This window comes from Rhinatrema bivittatum, chromosome 11 (assembly GCF_901001135.1).
Source record: "Rhinatrema bivittatum chromosome 11, aRhiBiv1.1, whole genome shotgun sequence".
In the NCBI taxonomy this organism is placed as follows: Eukaryota; Metazoa; Chordata; class Amphibia; order Gymnophiona; family Rhinatrematidae; genus Rhinatrema; species Rhinatrema bivittatum.
This window is the reverse complement of record NC_042625.1, coordinates 47,343,059-47,364,750: the sequence shown is the minus strand read 5'-3', so window position 1 is coordinate 47,364,750 and position 21,692 is coordinate 47,343,059. Positions and strand designations below refer to the sequence as shown.

General features: G+C 44.3%; 1 protein-coding gene and 1 long non-coding RNA gene across 11 annotated transcripts in view; both read right to left on the bottom strand.

The window, feature by feature from the left end:
• Positions 1–21,692, bottom strand: part of ARVCF (ARVCF delta catenin family member) — a 743,011-nt gene that overhangs the window by 348,851 nt on the left and 372,468 nt on the right. For all 10 annotated transcript variants that reach the window (XM_029572000.1, XM_029572001.1, XM_029572002.1 and 7 more), the window contains one exon: positions 21,396–21,640. In XM_029572000.1, coding sequence (XP_029427860.1) covers positions 21,396–21,611 — 216 coding nt within the window. In that variant the 5' untranslated portion in view covers positions 21,612–21,640. The remainder of the gene's footprint in view (positions 1–21,395; positions 21,641–21,692) is intronic.
• Positions 18,607–19,659, bottom strand: LOC115073518. The gene is made up of 3 exons (XR_003852040.1): positions 19,466–19,659; positions 19,164–19,273; positions 18,607–18,966 (listed from the first exon to the last, which is right to left on the bottom strand). It is a non-coding gene; the product is annotated as an uncharacterized LOC115073518 (long non-coding RNA).

The following is a 21,692-nucleotide window of genomic DNA, read 5'->3' as shown; positions in this document are numbered from 1 at the left end:
CCCTTCTCTGTACCGCTTCCATCTTGTCTTTGTCTTTTTGTAGATACGGTCTCCAGAACTGAACACAGTACTCCAGGTGAGGCCTCACCAAGGACCTGTACAAGGGAATAATCACTTCCCTTTTCTTACTTGATATTCCTCTCTCTATGCAGCCCAGCATTCTTCTGGCTTTTGCTATCGCCTTGTCGCATTGTTTTGCTGTCTTCACATCATTAGACACTATCACCCCAAGGTCCCTCTCCTGCTCCGTGCACATCAGCCTTTCCCCCCCCATCGAGTACAGTTCATTCGGATTTCCACTCCCCATATGCATGACTTTGCACTTCTTGGCATTGAATCTCAGCTGCCATATCTTCGACCACTCTTCCAGTTTCCTTAGATCCCGTCTCATTCTCTCCACTCCTTCCGGCGTGTCCACTCTGTTGCAGATCTTAGTGTCATCCGCAAAAAGACAAACCTTACCTTCTATCCCGTCCGCAATGTCGCTCACAAAGATATTGAACAGGACCGGTCCCAACACCGATCCTTGCGGCACACCACTTAAAACCGCTCTCTCTTCAGAGCGGTTTTGTCTGCATGGATTTCCTACCCACATTCCTTCAAACTGTGGGGTACAGTTTACAATGTGCTACCGGAGGAGCCCGCACAAAAAGTTTATCACTACTCTGGATTTCACCTCAGCCTAACACCCTCAGAGCAATGGACAAACTGAGCGGGTGAATCGGGACCTCAAGACCTTTCTCAGGTTCTACATCAACTAACAGGATAACTGGTCCTCCTTGCCGCCCTGGGCGGAGGCAGGGCCGCCATCAGGAATTTTGAGGCCCCATACAGCCAAAATGTCTGGGCCACAAGCATTCAGTGGATAAAGTATATGCAACAATGTTTATACCTATGTGTAAACTCCACCATAGGTGTAAAAAAATAAAAACAAGTCAACAAACTCAAATCACTTAGATAAATGCACAGTATCTGAGAAATCCAGTGGGTTCTATCCAATAAAGCAGTTCAGTGTGAGTACTGAATTGTGTCCATCTCGACTCATAGTGGAAATAACAGCAAATTCAGGTTTATAAAGCAATCAGTCTTCTTACTTTCTGATTTGCAAAATCTTTAATTAAGTCTTTGTAACTGAGTTGCCGAAAATTCAATGTAAACCCTCCCTCATGTGGCCATTCATTCAGCGGTTGACTTGTTAGGCCTAGTTCACACTAATAAATAGATAATGCACCAGCCCCCCAGTAATAAATAGATAATACACCAGACGTCCCCCCAGTAATAAATAGATAATGCACCAGCTCCCCCCAGTAATAAATAGATAATGCACCAGACGTCCCCCCAGTAATAAATAGATAATGCACCGGCAAAACAAACTTGTTACTTACCCTTTGCGCTCCGGGGACTCCGCGGCTCCTCGGCCTCCAGCTAGCAAGCAGACAGCGACGGCCCGCGCGCTTTGCCGGCGCATACTGTCTGACGCGGCGGTGACGTCACAGCCGCGTCAGACAGTGAACGCTGGCAGGACAGAGCGCGCGGACGAGTCTCTGTCTGCGGTGCTCTGTAAATCAATGCTATGTGTGTCTAAAAGACACGCATAGCATTGATTCTCTCCCTTCTCTGGGGCCCGCACCCAGGGCCGGCTCCAGGTTTCAGTAGGCCCCTGGGCGACAGACTGTCGGAGAGAGCCTCAGTGGGCCTCTTTGCCATGAACTAATACATCCCCCAAGCGCACCTGCCGCCTGGCGGCTGCGGGCCCCCATATGTGGCAGTAGATCCTGGGGCCCCATACTGCAGGCCCAAGAATACTGCCCTGATGGCGGCCCTGGGCGGAGGCAGGTCACAACAACCATGTGAGTTCTGCAGTGGGGTCCTCCCCACTCTATGTCATTTTTGGCTGTCACTCCCATATGCCCCTGCCAATACCTGTCTCTGCAGTCTGTCCAGCCAGCAATATAATTGGCCGTGAACTACTCAGTTTCTGGCAGACAACAAGCTACCTTTTGGAGCAAGCAGCTGCCTGGTCCAAGAGAGTGGTAGACAAAAAGCACTATCCTGCACCCCAAGCACAGACCTGAGAAATTGGTATGGCTCAGCACACAAAATCTAAGACTCTGCATGACACTGCTCGAGTTCACCCCTCGGTTTGTGGGGCCTTTTCCCATGCTCTGCCAAGTAGGGAATGTGGCCTACAAATTAAATTTGCCCCCCACACTTCACATCCATGACGTCTGTTTGTTCGCTGCCTGTCCTGACCTTTTGGATTGTCTTCTCTTATCCGCTGTCCGCCACCCACCCTGACTTTTGCCTGGCTCTGGATTCTCATACTTTGGATTGCCCTAGGGACGCACAAAACCTTCAGGCCACCAGAACCCAAGGGCTCAACCTATGGGGGAGGTGACTGGTATAGGCAAAGCTCTAGCCAGTCCTGCCACAGGGCACATCTGCCAACTGTCAGTTTAGGCCTAGTGGGCCTGCTTGCTAGGCTGTGCCAACTGCACCACAGTACCAAGGGTACACCATTCCTGATGGCATAACAAGTTTGGCCTGCTTCCCTATACTGTGAATGATCTACAGAGCTGCAATGAAGGTTGCAGAATTGGGTGTCTTTGTATCTAAAGCATATAATATTCTTTGTGCTAATCATTACTAATTATGCTTATGATGCCAATTATCCTCCTGTGCTAGGCATGATCGCCAAAACATGGCTGTGTCGAGGTTATCCTAATGTGATAGCAGCTGTATGTGCTCTGTTTGGTTCTTGCTGCGGTTTGGTATGAATATTGGGTAACAACAGTAGGGTCACCATATACTGCACGCACATTGAATTACTTAAGTTCCTAATTCTATTATTTCATTTAATATAATATCAATTTTAGATATAAAAGTAATGTTTGTACCCACTTGCGATTCTATTTGCATCTCACCTTGTACTGTAGTTTTGGTGCTTGTTTTTTTGTTCTACATGGAAGCTTAGGCTGGACCACTGCTGCAGCCGCATAGCTCCTTACTTCCTATGAGTGAGAGCGACTTTGAAATTATATTTTTTCAAACAAAAATCTATACAAAAAACAGGAAAATACAGGAAAATTGGTTCTTACCTGCTAATTTTTGTTCCTGTAGTACCACAGATCAATCCAGACTCCTAGGTTTTACATCCCTGCCAACAGATGGAGACAGAGAAAGTTTTACTGACACTGCTACATAACCCTGAGTGCCACCTGCAGTCCCTCAGCATTGACCTGTACCCAAGCCAAAAAACTATATTTCTAAATAACCACTTAATCGACAACTGATTCTTAACTTCTTCCAAAAACTGGAGGATGGTGACCTCTTTAGAAGTGTAATGTAAAATCAACAGCTTGAACCCAACTGACAACTCTACATTCCAAGAATAGAACGAGCGGATGACTCTTTCTCCACAGATTGGGTGGGTTCTGGACTGCTCTGTGGTACTACAGGAATAAAAATTAGCAGGTAAGAAGAGCAAGTTTGTTTACTGTAAACAATGTTTTCCATAGATAGCAGATGAATTAGCCATGCTGTCTGGGTACGTCTTCCATGCCACTAGGTGGCGGAGCTCTTTAAGTCTAGCAAAGTCTTTCAGCTAAGTGCTCCCTCATATCTTCTCTGATCCTCAGTCAGTAATAAAGCAAGTGCAGTGTATGCTGGAACAGTCCGGGGAGGCGGGCGGGTCAGCATGGTTAATTCATCTGCCAACTACGGAAAACACCGTTTGCGGTAAGCAAACTTGCAATTTTCACATAGATAAGCAGCTGAATTAGCCATGCTGTCTGGGAGAACCCAGCTGATGTATTGAGCATGGAAGAGTTAATTAAAGTGTAGCTCAATACCAAGTTCATGGCGGACAGGTCCTATGAAGGCTATATTTGAGAGGAACGTGTGCTCTTCTGTAGGATAGTCCAGCCCATTATTGCGTCATCCTTTGCCTGTTTATCCAAGCAGTAATGGGATGTGAAAGTGTGTAGCGACGACCATGTTGCCGCTTTAAAAATGTCTATGATGGGAACATCATGTAGATGACCCATTGAAACTGTGAGTGCACGTATTTGGTGTGCTTTCAGAGTTGTATGTAGAGTCTGTGAGCGTTGCTGGTAGGAGAAGCGAATGCAATTGGAAATCCAGATAGAGTTCTTTTCGTTACTGGACGTCCTTGTGCGTTCGGATTGAAGGAAAGAAAATGTTGACATGGTCTGGTAGGTGAATGGGTGTGCTGCTTATAGTAAGCAAACGCACGCTTGCAGTCCAAAGTATGGAGTTTTTTCTCATTATCATTCGCATGAAGTTTTGGCTGAAAAATGGGTAAAGGTATGGTTTGGTTGATATGGAAACTGGAAATCACCTTTGGTAGGAATTTGGGGCGAGTTCGCAAAGTCACCTCGTCATGGTAAAATTGAAGATAAGGGGGGTAGTGGACTAAGGCCTGTAGTTCATTAACCCGTTGGGCAGAAGTTAAAGCTACTAGAAAGAGTACTTTCCATGACAAGTATTGGAGATGACAAGTGTTTAATGGTTCAAAGGGTGGAAGCATTAGTTGTTCAATGACAATATTAAAGTCCCATGGTACCGGTGGTTTCTGTAAAGGGGAACGTAGGCGTAAGACACCCTTCATGAATCTGGATACTAGTTCATGACATGAGATGGGGTTTCCGTTGAGAGGTTTGTGGTAAGCTGCTATAGCGCTTAAATGGACTCGAAGTAATGATGTCGCAAGGCCTCTCTTGTAGAGCAAGTGGAGGTGGGATAGAAGTTGCTCAGGTGAACAAGATAAAGGATCAAGATTCCGGGTGGAACCCCAGGCAGCGTAGCTGTTCCATTTCCTATTGTAATTAAGTCATGTGGACTGTTTCCTAGAAGACAGCAAGATATCCTGAAGATCAGATGAAATGTCTAGGTATTGGAATGCAACCCATTCAATCTCCATGCTGTGAGGTGTAGGGACGAGTGAAGTGGGTGAAGAAGAGATCCCTTGTCCTGGCTGAGTAGTTGGGGGCTGCTGCCCAGGGGTATGGGGTTGCAAGTCAATAGGTGCAATAGGTAACTGTACCAGGGTTGTCTGGGCCACGCTGGTGCTATTAGAATTAGATCTGCTCGGTCTTCTATGCATCTCTGGATCGTATGGGTTATGAATGGAATCGGAGGGAATGCATAAAGGAGGCCGTGAGACCAATTCACTAGAAAGGCGTCCGGAGCGAGTCGATGAGGGCTCGAGTAAACTCAACAAAAGGCCTTGAGTTTCCTGTTGTTTTCTGTCGCAAAGAGGTCTATAGAAGGGAGACCCCCATACAGAGAAGATTCCTTGAACTACTGTCTGGTCTAGTTCCCAATCGTGGGGATGAAAAATTCTGCTGAGCTTGTCCACTCTGGAGTTTTGGATGCCGGGCAGATAAGTTGCTTGAAGAGAAATCGATCTCTGGTGAGCCCATTCCAGGATCAGGACAGTTTCTTTGCAAAGGTTCCAAGAACTGGACCCTTCTTCCTTGTTTATGTAGAACATTGTTACTTGGTTGTCTGTGTGAATCATTACTATCTTCTCTTGAAAAGAGTCTTCAAAGGCTCGAAGGGCGTTTCCTCCCCAGCCCTTGGGGGACGCATCTGTGGTAAGTATTATCTGATGATGGAGGGGTCGTAGGGGCGAGCCCATCTGTAGCGTTGACAGAGAAAGCCACCATTGGAGTCTTTCCTCATACTGTCTGTCAATGTAATTGGTGTAGACAGTGGATGAAGGAATTGGATCCACTGTAACTTCAGGCCCCACTGCAGACGACGTATGTGAGAGACCACATATATGGCTGCTGCCATGTGTCCTAGATCAGTTAGTATCTGGTGAGCTATAGTGGTTGTGTTGTGTAGTAGATCTGTAGCCAGCGAGGAGAGGGCTAGAGCTCTCGGAGGAGGGAGGAAAGCCTTGTCCTGAATTGTGTCTATGAAGGCGCCTATGAATTTAAAGTCTGAGTAGGCTCTAGGTTCAACTTTTCGTAATTGATGAGAAGACAGAGGTTGTCAAGACAAGAAATTGTGAGGAGGAGATTGGATTGTAGTAGGTCTCGGTTGGGTGCTACTAGAAGCCAATCGTCCAGATAAGGGAATATCTGCACCCCCTGATGACAAAGGTACACCACCGCCACTGCGAGACATTTGGTAAAAACTCTAGGTGCAGAAGAGAGGCCAAAGGGAAGGACTTTATATTGAAAGTGCTGGTTGTCCACTTGGAAGCATAGGTACCGCCAGGAACTGGGGTGCATCAGAATATGTGCATACGCATCCTTCAGATAGAGTGAGCACATGCAATCCCCTGATTGAAGATAGGGAAGGATGGATTTGAGCGAAGTCATTTTGAATTTCTCCCTGTAGAGGTGTTTGTTGAGGGAACGCAGATCCAAGATTGGACGCAGACCTCCCGATTTCTTGGGAATTAGGCAATATTGGGAATAGAATCCCTGACAGAATCCTTTGGAAGGTAATTTCTGAATGCAATTGTTGTGCAGAAGCATTTGAAGTTCTTTCAACAGAGGTTCTTTGTGAGATGTTAATTGCTTCTGTGGAACCCAATGAGGAAGGGTCGGGAGGGAGGAAAAGTGAAGGGTATAACCCTGGCGTATGATTGTAAGGACCCATTGATCCGTGATTATTTGATTCCAGGCTGGTAGATATTTGGTTAATCTGCCTCCCACAGGAGAGGGTTGTGTCAGTGGCGAAGGTAGATTCAAAAACTGGATTGAGGCTTTGCAGGTGGAGGATCTGCCTGCTGCCATGGTGGACAGGCAGCTCCTGCACGTTGACTTGGTGCTTGAGCCTGATAGGGAGGTTGGCAAGGCTGCTGGTAGGTTTGAGGCTTAAAGTATGAAAAGGGCTTAAAAGATTTAAATGGGGTCCTTCTGTAGGTTGTCGAGGACGTATAAGGACGTCTTGATGTAGATGGAATATGAGGAGTGGTCAAGGAAAGGACGGCCGTCTTTTGTTCATTGAGCTTAGCTACCGTTTCGGTAAATTTGTCTCCAAACAAATTTTCGGGACGACAGGGTAAATTTGCAAATTTTTCATGGGCATTGTCCTGTATGGCGCTGGATCGCAACCATGCCAAGCGCCTCGCTGCAACGGTGTTCACTGAAGATTTTGAGGAAATATCAAATCCCTCATAGATATATTGTAATAAGTGACGAAGTCCTTCTTCGATGTTATGATATTGAGCAGGAAGGGCGATAGCCGGTGAAGCTTGTTGCATGGACAATTTCAATGCCTGGAGATTCTCAAACAGGTATTGGGTTATGTAGAATTGGTGATTCTGGATGCATGCATTTAACATTGTGGTCTGGAAAGATTTCTTTGCGAAATCATCCAGCGACTTTTGGTCGCTGGATGATTTCTTTTGGCAGGGTATTAGCATGGATTCTTGACTTTCTGGCTTTTTGCATTGCAGATTCAACTACGACAGAATTATGAGGTAGATGAACCGATGCATGAAAAGAGGAATCTTTCATTCGATATTTTAAATCTATTTTCCTTGATTAGGAGGATTGGTCAGTGGCGTGTCCCAGGATTTTTCCATCAGAGGTGTTAATACCGGGTGCACAGGAGAAACACAGGTTCTGTAGGAGCATCGAAAATCTTCAATATGCCAAGCATTTCTTGGTGGGGATCAGGAAGTCGACGCGACTATGTTCAAGAATTGACCTACTTTTTCAATAAACTGCGAATACGTCAGATCTTCTGGAGGTGAAGACGGTTCTGGGGGAACCTCTGCTGGGTCAGAGGGGTAACCCGTGGATGAAGTATTCGTATCTGTTAAGTCGTGTGTAAGAGATGATGTTTGAGTGGAATGGACCTTTGGTGCTGGTCCTGGAATGACTGGCTCCACTGCAGGTTGTGGTGTGTCCGAAGGTACTGATGGAGTCAGTATGGTTGTGATTTGTCTTATGGCCTGCGTAGCCAAGCCTGAAGTGGAAGGCGTTGGCACAGGTTGAGGTGGAGTGGGACAAATCCCCTCTTGTGGTGGCCGCCATTTCTGTGGAGGAGGTTTCAGCGGTAGAAGTTGTGGAATATCCAATGGTTGTCCTGGAGCGAGAGGCCCTTCCGATGGCATGGAAGCAGAAGACATCTCTCCCGGTGAAGAAAGAGAAGTGAACAAACGAAATGGTGAAGTATCTCTGTCCAGATCACTTATTGATGATGGCGATGCTTCTCGAGGCCTCTTATGGCCGGAATGATGTTTTTTATATTGAGTGGTAGGTGTCTGCGTCAGTTGGGCACCAACGCGCTTCGTCTGTGTCAGTGGTACATCAGTGAGTCGAGGGTGCATCGCAGTGGCGCTCCTGCGTCAATGCGTGGTGTGCTTAGACAATGCGCAGGCATGAGAAAGCTTCGGCACAGAATCCCTTTTGCATCGGTGTGCAGATGCGTCGATCGCTTGACTTCGCTTCGATGGGTCGACGCTTCGAAGCAATTTCAACGCGTCTGTCCTCTGGAAGTGGATGCATTGGTGAGGCATGCGGCCGCGATGCCGCCGACGCATCACCCACTCCAAGCTCTGATCCCAGCCGGGAGAGCAACTGTGGGTGTCCTGATGAAGGAGGGTCGACAGAGGAAGCCCTCCTCGATGAGGGGGTGACCCTCTTTCTCTTTGGGCCTGGGGAGGATCGCACCAAGGCCTCAGAAGGGGCATAAGAACCTGTTGCAGTCAGTTCTAGTTCCTGCATTTTTGCAGCCCGTTGACGCTGGGTGCGTGGGGACATGCGTCCGCAGTCCACACAGTTTAATTGGTCATGGGATGGCCCCAGACAAATATGCGTCGATCGCTTGACCTTGTGGCCATCGGTGGCCGACATAATTTTGCCACAGGAGCAAAATTTAAAGCCAGGACGTGGCATTCTCTGACTGAGAATAGTTTTCTGACCAAACCTTGATGTTTAAACGCTGATTTTCTCTCTTTTCTTTCTCTTCACAAAGTTCTCTCACAGGAGAGCAGAGCTCCGTGTGCCAAACTGCCGCGCGGAAAAAAACTGACTGAGGAGCCTGAGGTGAATCAGAGAAGATATAAGAGGGAGCACCTAGCTGAAAGACTTTGCTAGACTTAGAGAGCTCCGCCACCTAGTGGCACGGAAGACGTACCCAGACAGCATGGCTAATTTAGCTGCTTATCTACGTGAAAACCAATTTTCCTTTCCCCCTGTACGAACTCAGATCAGTGCTGGGATGTCTTAAGCTCCCTAACAAGGGTGAGACCTGGACAGTCCCACTCGTAAAACACTATCACCAAAGGTCTTAAAAGCTGGATCCTCAACATCCAAATGATAGTGCCTGGTGAAAGTGTGCAGCAACTTCCAATGACCCTTAGCTATTTAAGTCAAACCAATTGCCTCCTTAAGCCAAGGCGTGATAGTGGCTTTAGAGGTTTGACAACCTCTCTTTGGCCTACTCTACAAAACAAACAGGTGATCCAACCTTCTAAAGTCATTACTCATCTTCACATACCTCGACAAGGCTCTCCGCATATCCAAGAGCCTAAACTCCCTTGCGTGAGTTATGGAGAAGTCCAGCTCTGGAAAACCGGGGAGCTCCACCATCTGATTCACAAGAAACGCTGACACTACTTTAGGCAAAAAGGAAGGTACCATATGCAACAAAATCCCTGACTCTGAAGAAAAGGATCCCGGCAAGACTGTAGCTCTGATATTCTTCTAGCTAAACATATAGTCACCAGGAAAAATACCTTAAGGGTCAAGTCCTTAAGAGTTGCTCTCCTTAGCAGCTCAAAGGGAGCCTCACACGAACCTCTAGGCATGAGATTCAGGTTCCAGGATGGGAAAACTTTCCTTACCAGTAGATGCAAATTCTTTGCCTCCCAGAGAAAATGTATGACATCTGGATGTGTGGACAGAGGATAACCCTCTACGTTATCCCAGAGACAACCAAGAGCCACCACCTGAACCCTAAGAGAGTTAAAAGCCAGACCCCTTGACTAAATCCTCCCGAAGAAAGGACAAAACATGAGACACTGTAGCTTTAAGAGTTTGTACCTCGTTAGTGATACACCACGCCTTGAAAACCTTCCAGACTCGTACATACGATAGACATGTGGACTTTCATCTAGCCTGTAACAGAGTGGCAGTTACTGCTTTTGGATACCCCCTGCATCTCAAATGCCACCTCTCAAAAGCCAGGTCGCTAGATAATTGTGTGCTGTCTGATCTGAAAATATTGGGCCTTGACAAAGATTTGCTATATGGCCAAAGAACAGCAGTCTGTCCAAAGCCATGTTGACGAGATCTGTGAACCAAGGTCAATGTGGCCACTCCAGTACTATCAGAATTACGTTGCTCAGGTGTTTCTCTATCTGTTGCAATATATTTCTCACTAGGGCCATGGAGGAAAGACAAAGTAGAACATTCCGGGGCCAAGGGACAACCAAAGCATTGACGCCCTCTGCTCTGTGCTCCCTTTGCCGACTAAAAAACCAGAATGCCTTGGTGTTCAGATAAGTCGTTATTAGATCTATGTGAGGACAACCCCACTTCTAACGGATTAGCTGCATTGCTCTATATATATATATATATATATATATATATATTGAAATACCCTTCAAACTACACTCCTCCAACAGACCAATTAGAGATAATCAAAGGTACTCTGAATTACCCCCCAACTAAAACCTCACGCCTTTCCTCGACCAAAGACCGAGCTTTTTCAATAGCAGGTCCGTCTATTTGGAACATCATCCCTTCAAGCCTCCGATTAGAACCCTGTCTCATTACGTTCAGGAAAAAACTTAAGACGTGGCTATTCCACCAAGCCTTCGATGATCCTCCAGACAATCCTTAGTCTTCTTTTCCCTCACTTGGACGTAGAAGATTGAGGCCCTCCAACCATTCAAACGAAGGACTCTGGCACTCACTGGTTAAAGCACCTTATGCTCTAACCCAAATTCCTTTTTGTATTATGTTTTTTTTTTTTTTTTTTATTACCTTCTGCCTTTACCTTTCTTCCAGCTTTTAAGCTTCCCAAGTTTTTTACTCCTTGTTAAATGTAACTTTGCCTTATTCACTTCTCTTGTTAATTACTTTTATTTATTGCTTCAGTTATACCCTTGTTTTATGTAAACCGATCCGATATGGTTATTACTATGAAGGTCGGTATAAAAAAGTGTTAAATAAATAAAAATTGCTTACTCTGATAGCTTCCACTCTCCAGGGTTAAATACCCTACGATTCAAAATCCGCTTGCACGTTTTACACACCTGCAACGTGTGATACTGTTATTCTCTCTGTGTTGCTCCGCCCAAAGAATCAACTCCTGAGTCTCCTGGGCTACTGCCCAACTCTTGGTTCCTCACTGCCAGTTGATATAGGCCACTGTTGTCGCATTGTCAAACAGGACTCTTATCAATCGATCTCTTAATAATGGCAAAAAGGCAAGTAAAACAAAATGTACCACTCTGGACTCTTAACCAATTGATAGACCAAAAAGCCTCCTCCTTGGACAACCATCCCTGTGTTGACTGACACTGAAACATCACCCTCAACCAGACAGGTTGCATCGGTGGTAAGAATCATCCAATCCAGAAACTCCAGTTCCATACCACACTCCAGATGGTTCCGAAGGAGCCACCATGATATACTGTCCCTGCTGACCTCCTCAAGTGGAAGGGGAAGATGAAATTCCTCCAACAGCGGATTCCAACAGGAGAGAAGAGCTCTCTGAAGAGGTCACATATGTTCGAACCCCAAGGTACCAACTCCAAGGTCGAAGCCATAGAGCCCAGGACCTGCAAATAGTCCCAGACCCTGAGCATCACCAGTCCCAACGACCGATGAATCTGCCCTCCAGCTTCAGCATTCTCTACTCCATGAGAAACTCTACCACTCTGCATATCGAAGCAAGCCCTCAGATACACCAGGGACTGCGAGGGAACAAAGGTGGCTCTTTGCCAGGTTCACCACCCAGCTGAGAGATTCTAGATGCAATAACACTTTCTGTACCAATTGATGACAAAAGGTCCTCCAACTCTGCCCGAATGAGACAGTCGTCCAGATAGGGGTGTTCCAGAACTCCTTCCTGACTCAAGACTGCTGCTACTACCACCATTAACCTTTATGAAAGTACGTGGCACACCATCGTTAGACTGAACGGGAGAGATCAAAACTGAAAATGTTGCCCCAGATCCATAAACCACAGAAACTGCTGATGCTCGGCCAAATGGCCATGTGCAGATATGTCTCAGTCAAATCTAAAGAATCCAGGAATTCATCTTTCTGCACCACCACAATGACCGAATGCAGGGTCTCCATACGAAAATGAGGAACTTTCAGAGCTGCATGCACTCTCTTTAGATCCAAAAATCGAGTGAAAAGTGCCTTCCTTCTTTGGCACGATGAAGTAAATGGAATACCTTCTTGTACCTCATTCTTCGCAGGGAACCAGGACTATGGCGCCTAGCTTCTTCAACCAGTCTAGCATTTCCTGAACTGCCAGCTGTTTGTGAAGGGGACCACAGTGGAAAACTAGGAATAAATCTCAAATGGGACAAGCAAATTCTAAAGTGAAGCCATCTCTTACTACACTGAGAATTCACTGGTCTGTGGTAATTTTGGTCCACTTCTCATAAAACAGCATCAGGCACCTGCCTACGGCTGGAATAAAGGAATGGACCAACCTCGCTTCATTACCAGAATTCTGAACCAGCTGTATTTCCCCTTGTGGTGTCCTGGAAAGGTCTTCGAACTTCTCAAAGGGACTGACCCCAGGATTGACCTCTGGGAGCGGATTGCTTCTGAGACCCTGAAAACCCCCCGGCCAGGCGAAACCTTCCATTATCTTAAAAATGGGAATGAGCCTGAATCTTCTACCTTTAGGCTTATTCTCCAGCAATCTGTGCACTTTGGTTTCCCCCAGATGCTTCATTATTTGTTCTAGGTCCTCATCAAACAAGAGTTTTCCTTTAAAAAGAAGAGACCCTCACTGAGACTTGGACCACACATTCGCCAACCAGCTACACAACCACAACAATCTTCTGGCTGATACTGCAGACATCATGATCCTAGAAGACGTCCTGACCTGGTTGTACAGAGCATCTGTTTTGTACACCACATCAACCGCCAAGCGCACAGCCTTCTGCGCATACTCACCTGACTGCAGCTTAGCTTCCTGTTATTGCTGGACCCAGTGCAGACAAGCCCGCTGCATAAAACTGGTACAAATGGCCGCTCCTAAGCTCAGGGCCAAAACTTCAAATATCCTTTTGAGGTAAACCTCCAACTTCAGATCTTGGATGTCCCCTCAAAGCAGCAGACCCCACTATCGGAATAGTCGTCTTTAGTTAAGCATCAATTGGATAAAATTTTGCCATAGCCCTCCCAACTCTCAAACCAGCCTTGGGAGAATCCCACTCTCGATCCACCAACTTATTTACTGACTTGTGGTAAGGGAAGGCTTTTGCTGGACCCCTCAAGCCATCCAAGGACAGTATCCACTCCCTCCAAAATCAGAGTCTTCCTGAGCGACCTTAAGTCCAAGCTCCTGAAGAACCTGAGGAATCAAGGGCCACAGTTCCTCTTTATGAAAAAATGGACCACCCTGGGTCATCTCCTCTGGATCCTTCATTTGATCTGTGCTGGCCATATCAACCCCCTGAGGCACCCCTGGCGCTTCTGTATCAGCATCCGAATCATAAGGATCATCTATTGCATCTCCTGAATCCAAGGCAAGGTCAAATACTGGCTGGACGGGCGAAGGCTGCTTACTTTTTGCCTGCCCAAGCTTGTGACCCAGAAACAGAATCTCTGAAGAACGGGCCTGGGTCCCACATCGTGTCTCAAAGAGCTCTGCTTAGCTAAATAGGCCTCATGCATCAACAGAATAAAGTCTGTGGAAAAAGGCCATGTGGACCCAGAGATCAGCTGAGGGGCTCAGGAAAATCCTCCCCTTCAGAGCCCAAAAATGCTGGGGAAAGCCTTGGAGGGGAATCCCCCTGCCCCCTTCCCCCCAGCTCTGCACAAGCTGACCAAGATTGCAAAATGGCCGCCATTCCTGCGCCAATGGGGAGAGAAGCCCTGGCCTGCTGTGAACCCCGACGTGACTGAGGAGCAGGAGCGAGCACCCATTTTTCTTTCAATGTGGTGGCAAGTCTCCTTGAAGATGCCTCACTGTCCAAACCACAGCCCGTGCACAACATGGCCCAGTTGAGCCGTGACTGAGTTGACCTGCAAGCAGGGCAGACCAAGCTGCATGCCATGCTACATGTGGCTGCAACCACACGCATCCTCTCAGCTACAGCCACCCACCGCACTCGCTCTGCCGCTGAAATAAAGCAATCTAAAAATACACCAGCTACTGCAAGGAGGAATCCTGAAAACCTCCTTTATTTATTTATTTTTTAAACAACTTTACAGCCAAAACCAAAATTAAGCATACTTCCCTGGGTTAGGTTGGAACACAGAACTGCAAGTGGAAATAAGCTGCTTCCAAGCTGCTTCACAGTGCCTCAAGCTGACTCAGCAGCCTCGTGAAGGGGAGGGATCTGGACCACAAGATTTGCACCCCACAGAGCCAAGGACCGAGCATACTAAAAGGTCACCAACCCCCAGCTTGTCCACCTCAAACCAGGGGGGGGATGGTCCCACCAGGACCTAGCAACCCCCTGGGAGGAAGGCTCTCTTTCCTTTTTCTTTTTTTCAACTGCAGTACTGCAGGTTTTGCATCATCTACCATCTGCTGGAAACAGAGAAATACAGAGGGACTGTAGGTGGCACTCAAGGTTCTGTAGCAGTGTCAGTAAAATTTTGTCTCCATCTTCTGGCAGGGATGTAAAACTCAGGAGTCTGTGATGATCTGGGAGTGTACAAGGAACCTCTTTTGCTCTTTCAGATAACAACCAACTTCCAACACAATCTTACGATATATTTTCTATCCCTAGATTGAAAAAAAGAGGTGGCGGTCTTCTACTTGCAGCCAAAAAGAAATTTAAATCGCTTCACATATCCAATTCTTCTCAAACTTTCGAATTTGCTGTCTTTAAATCTTCCCAATTGCAAATTGGCCTCACTTACACCCCTCCTAGATGTTTAGATTCAGATCCTTCGCCCTTAATAGAATGCATAGCTAAACACATTGACTCCAACTCACCAGCTGTATTGATGGGAGATTTCAACATCCATGTAGATGCCACACCGCGTTCATCCAATTGTGAAGCCTTCCTCAGCTCCCTCAACTCCATGGGTTTCAAACAACTCATAAATGAACCTACTCATAAAGCTGGTCACATCCTAGACCTTATTTTCATAAATCATAACTTCACCCTCAATTCTAACATTACCTACCAGACAATACCTTGGTCAGACCATAAGTTAATCAACTTATCTTTACAAAACAACCAAACAATTCCTACTACCCCCAAAAAATCTACAATCCAATTCAGAAGACTCTGCAATCCAGATACTATCATCTCCCATCTATATCTCAGGAGCTAAACCTTCTTGACCTCACGGACGCCAACTCAGCTTTAACCTCCTGGTCCAAAATCACAAACAAAGTTGCTGACCTCACCTGTCCACTAATTACCAAAACTATTCAAACCAACAAAGATACAAAAAAACCTTGGTATACTCCAAAGCTCAAATCTGTACAACGTGATCTTAGGAATAGAGAAAAGATTTGGCGCAAGAACCCTTCAACCTCAAACCTCATGGCCTTTAAATCTCTAATGCACCAATACAGGATCTCCATTCTTCAGTCAAAAAAGGACTTCTACTCTCAAAAAATTCATAACTTTATTTTTGATCCTAAAGCCCTCTTCTCCTTAGTGACATCCCTTACCAAACAACCCGCTTTCACTTTTCCGGATGACAATGCATTAAGTAAAGCTGCTGAACTTGCCACCTATTTTAAGAACAAAATTCCTAACCTCCTTGACCCTCTCAAGAAAATGAAAACCACTACCCCACCTCATCTTCTCCCTTCCCCTCCACAAATCACTGCAAGTCTTGAGATCCTAGAACCTGTCTCCACTTTGGAAATTGAAAACGTTCTAAAAAGACTTAAACCTTCTTCCCACCCACTTGATGCAATTCCAGCTAACCTCCTTATTGCAATAGCCAAAGACATCTCATATCCCATATCACAGATCATCAATGCTTCTTTTTTACAAGGCCTCGTCCCCACTCCACTCAAACTCGCTATCCTGAAACCTTTGCTAAAAAAAACCAAATCTTTCCCCAGATAACCCAGCCAACTTCCGCCCTATAGCTAATCTTCCGATTATCTCCAAAATCATGGAAAAATTAGTCAATAAACAACTCGCCGAATACTTGGAAACCAACAACCTCCTCTCAACATCTCAACTTGGGTTCCGAAAATCTAGAAGCACCGAATCCCTCAGACAATATTCTCTTGAACTCAGAAAAAAACCAATCCTCCCTCCTCATTTTATTCGACTTATCAGCAGCTTTCGACACAGTGAACCATGATATCCTCTTAGATCATCTTACAGAGATTGGCATAAAAAACTCCGCACTCAACTGGTTCTCATCTTTCCTCCAGAATAGGTTTTACAAAGTCAAAATCAACAGCAAAGAATCTCCACCTTTCAGATCCACCATGGGAGTCCCACAAGGTTCTTCTTTATCTCCAACATTATTTAACATTTATCTTCTCCCTCCTTTCCAAACTCAATCTTACACACTATGTTTATGCAGATGACGTCCAAATCCTTATCCCGATTAGAGATTCATTGCAAAATACCTTACAATTCTGGAATTCCTGTCTTCATCTATCAATAACCTCCTAACAAATCTTAATTTGATACTCAATTCCAACAAAACAGAATTCCTTCTCATCACTCCAGATGGCAACTACACTTCACCTAATATTCACACCTTATCTCCTCCAGTCTTTTCCACCCAGGTCAGAAATCTTGGCGTCACCATGGATAATCTACTGAACTATAAAAGCTTCATCCATAACACTATAAAAGAAGGTTCCTTTAAACTTCAAGTATTAAAGAGACTAAAACCCCTCCTACACTTCAAAGATTTCAGATATGTATTACAAACAATTATATTCTCAAAAATAGACTACTGTAACTCATTGTTGCTTGGTCTACCCGCAAACACTTTGAAACCTCTACAATTGTTACAAAACGCCACTGCGAGGATTCTAACTAAATCCAGCAAAAGGGACCACATTACTCCCATCTTAAAAAACCTTCACTGGCTCCCTATCAAACATAGAATCCTTTATAAAACCCTTTCAATAATCCACAAAATCATCAATAACTCTACTCCAATTGACCTCACCATTCCTTTACAGCCTCACACCTCCTCCCGTCCAACTAGACTAGCCCAGAGAGACACCCTAAAGGCCCATCCTCTCAAAACATCACTAAGTCGAAGAGCTCTTTCCACCGCTGGTCCTAAACTTTGGAACTCTCTCCCACCAGACCTTAGAATTGTACAATCAGCACCTACTTTTAAAAAGAGACTCAAGACCTGGTTGTTTAACCAAGCATTTCCTTAACCCCAACAACCAAGCTCTTAACCTCATCACTATCGACACCAGCCTCGACATAGTCAGTACCAGCAATTATACTCATTTTCTTTAAAATTTATTGTATTTAAATTGTATTTAAATTATAATTCCCATGTTCATTTTAATTTATTATTATTATTTATTTATCCAAGTTCATCCTACCTTGTTCATTGTAAGACATTAGTCTATATATTGTCAAGTTATTTGTTGCAATGTAAACCGAAGTGATCAGTAACTATGTTACCAGAACGTCGGTATATAAAACTGTCAAATAAATAAATAAACAGCACCCAAAAACCTTTTACAATTGAATCCTGTTTATAAACACTGGCTAAAAGTTACCATGCAAAAGCCTCTTTTAAAAGGACAGTGCTGCTTTTCCATACAAAGGATCATGACACTTGTCTTTAGTCTTATTTGGTCTACCCACATGCCAAATTAGCCTATACATCTCTCATATAAATCTAAACTGACTTTTCTACCATTCATTCTTGTATATATTCAATCACACTCACTACACTCATTTTCTACATGTATATCAACTATTTTACATATATCCACATCATCTACTCAAATACAAAGCATAGCTTAAACCCTGGGGCTATGAATCCACATGACCGTAGGGATGTCAGAAGACACACACAACAATGTCACACAATACAACAAGATTAGCACAAATGGCACAATGACAAGTTATAGCAGTCGGTAAAACTAAGTCATATCTTTAGCATAGAAGCTACATCATGCAACAAACACTCACACCCCTTCTTTACTTGACACTCTCCCCTCTACCACCACAATTAGCAGATTAATATTCATATCTTGTCTACCATATATTGTACTAAAGAATATGGGGTAGATTTTAAAAAGGTGTGCGCGGGCGTACATGTGCACACGCTACCCGGCATGCACACATGTACACCCAATTTTATAACTTGCGCGCGCAAGGGGGTGCACAATTGTGCACATTGTGTGCGCTGAGCCGCGCTGCCTTCCCTCGTTCCCCCTAACCTGACCTTCCCACCCCTTCCCCTAACCTTTCCTCCCCCTAGCCCTACTCTAATCCACCCACCAAAATCTTTTTTTTACCTTTTGTGCGCGCCGGCAGGCTGCCGGCACGTGATCCCTTGACACAACAGCAATGGCCGTTGTGTTGCAGGCTTCTGGCCCCACCCCTTTAGTAAAGCCCCAGGACTTACACGCATCCCAGGGCTTTACGCTCATAACCTTTTTAAAATCTGGCCCTATATGTCATACATAAAGTGGCAAAAGTATACAAAACACAAAAAAGTATAACAGAAAACAAAGGTTAACATAAAAGATGGGGATGCCCTGCAGTTCACTCCTTTTCTCCATTATGAGGCTGGTATGAATGTGGTCCTCTATAAGTTCGCTGCTGCCAAGAGCATGGAAGTCATATTTTCTTCCTGACTGCAGAAAAAAAGCAAGGAAAAAGATGTCACGCAACCAATAGTAATCAAGTTTAGGAATGCGCTATGCAAAATATTACTTATAATTAAACAAGCACAAACAGCATGCAGAGACAGGACAATTATAGATTATAAACTGTCCCCTTGCGTTTTATTCACAGTTACATTTGTTATAATAGTACAAATACAGAAACTTACCAAGGTGGCTAGCAGAACAATCCAATGTACATCCTTGGATTTGATGTAGTGGGGACAGCCCTGACCTCCAGATAAAAGAGATGCAGGCCCAGTTGCTGCCATTATCTCTTCTGATAAATCAGGGAATAAAGGAAATCACATAAGGGCCATGGAAAGAAAAGGATATTTATGACTACAAATGAGTCACTCCAGAAGAATTTAAAGGGTCCTTGACCATGTTTCACCGTTCATGCCTTTAATGAAACATATTAAGGGTTTCTAATGTAAGACCGGCGGGATGTGTGATCTGAGTTTCTACTCACCTGATGAAATCTTGGTAAATCTGCATGTGTCTGGCTAAGCAAATGAGCCTCTTGTGTACTGACCATACTTGTTATTATCTAGACAAACAAGAAATAGCTTGATTCCATATCACATCTGGAAAATATACGTCCTTCGTGTCTCCTTCACATGGGTGAGATGAGACAAGTGGTGTGGTAATGTGTCCAGTTCTTTCTGGGTGCCTACAACCAGAATGACAGTACTGCCAGTAAGAGAGAAAAGCTGCCAATGTTCATGTTTGCTGTTATCTGACTTTAGGAGATATGAACTTGATTTCTGTAGTGACTGGTCTATATAATTCCTCTTTTCCCTCTTTTACTCCCTCCCTTCTTTGGAGAGTTTGTTCTGTACTGTGCAGCAGGGCTGTAGTGCATCAGAAAATATATTAAATAGTGTTTGTGAAGAGCATCATCATCCATGTACAATGTTACTGATAAGGAAATTAGACACTTTGGAACTAATGAAAAAAAAAAAATAAGCTCAAAGACATAGGTTTCCTATCACATTTTGAGCCATATGTTTATACTGCTGTCACCTTCTGATCATCCACCAGACCAGCCCATAGCCCTTCTCCCTCTTCTGCTTCATTTATGACAGCCACAGTGATTTACATTTTCACTCATTTGAATTCTGACCTGAAGAGAGGTTTAGCTTTTAAAAGCTCGTCAAGAAATGTATTAAATTAGCCAAATAAAAATCACCTGATATATATTTTTTTTGTTTTTGTTAACCTTTAATCTGTACACAGAAATAAGGGTAAGGCTAAGTGTGCAAAGCCAATGTAATTTTTTTGTTCTACATAGATGTGAACCTAATTCATGCACAGTATTCTTTGCAATGAGTATAAACATTAAGAGCTGTTTCTAACCAAATACAATAGATCTCTAATGTTCTGTTACTAATTCTTTTCCCCATTGCTTCCTCTACTTCTGTTTTTAAACATAGTTAAAGGAATTAGTATAGTGACTGAAAGATGGACAAGCTTTTTTAAGCTTCTTACCCTTAATTCAAGCTGACATCATGCAAGCAGCATGCTCATGTGGCTTCCTTTTCCTAATTTCAGATGCTAATGATATCAGAAGAGTGATTCTGCATATCCAAAAAGGGAGGAAGTAGTTCAGGTACGCTATTAATAACGCCAACTTACTATGATTCCTACGGGGGAAAGGGCCGAAAAATCCACATAAAGAGAGCTTAATTGTTTTTTTTGTTTTTTAAAGGGATTCGCAGGGCTTCTGAGTCACAAGTTTCTCATTATGTTAAATTAATTAATTTTTATTCAACACGGTTAACAATTAACTTTCTGCTAGAAATATTTCTAAGTTTCAAATATGAATAAATATCTTCCTATAAAAATACTGAAGAAAATATCAATGTTACATTTCTTCAAACACCACAAATAACACTGGTTATGAGTCATACTTTTTCATAAAAGAGTAACATTTCAAGCACTCAAAGACCAAAAGGTTAAAAAAAGCCCCACTCAGAGTTAATGCACTGCTTTTACAAATCAGAGACTGATTCACCATGTAGGTTTTCACTTTCATTAATACAAAATGGTACAAACAACTGCTATTACAAGGGCAATAAATGGACAACTTGAATGCCAGGACACTTAGCAAGTCTTACATTTTCTTGGTTGTTTTTGTTTACTTTCTTGCTGAAATATAGGAGCACAAATACTAGAACGTGTTAAGAACTTGAGAAGGTGACATACACAAGACTAGTTCAGACATAATAGTTAATACCATAGATCCCAGTCTGAGGATGTGTTTTGTATTTCACAATGCAACAAAACACTACAGAATGAAAAACAAATTCTGGACAATGACCTGAAAGAACTGACTTTCTCAAATGAGAATTCTGGAATTCATGATTTATAGCAAAATTAAGATTAAGCAGGCAGGTTACCTGCAGGACTAGCTGCTGCCACGCAGTTGCCAGTGGCTGACCATTGCCAATGTTGCACATGCTCATGTGGTCAGCGGGCACATTTGCACGTTCAAGCTGCAGGGAGACATTGCGCCGTTCCTCTTCAAGTGCACGGGTCAGCCTCTCAAAACGAGCTTCTTGCTCTTTCACAGATGCCAGAATGCTAGCAGCAGACCTGATATCATAGTCATCCATGTTTGTTCTCAAATGTTCCTGCCTGTTAACTAATCAGGGTAAAGGAAAGGGTTAGGTGAAGGGTGAGAGAGTACAAGTTGG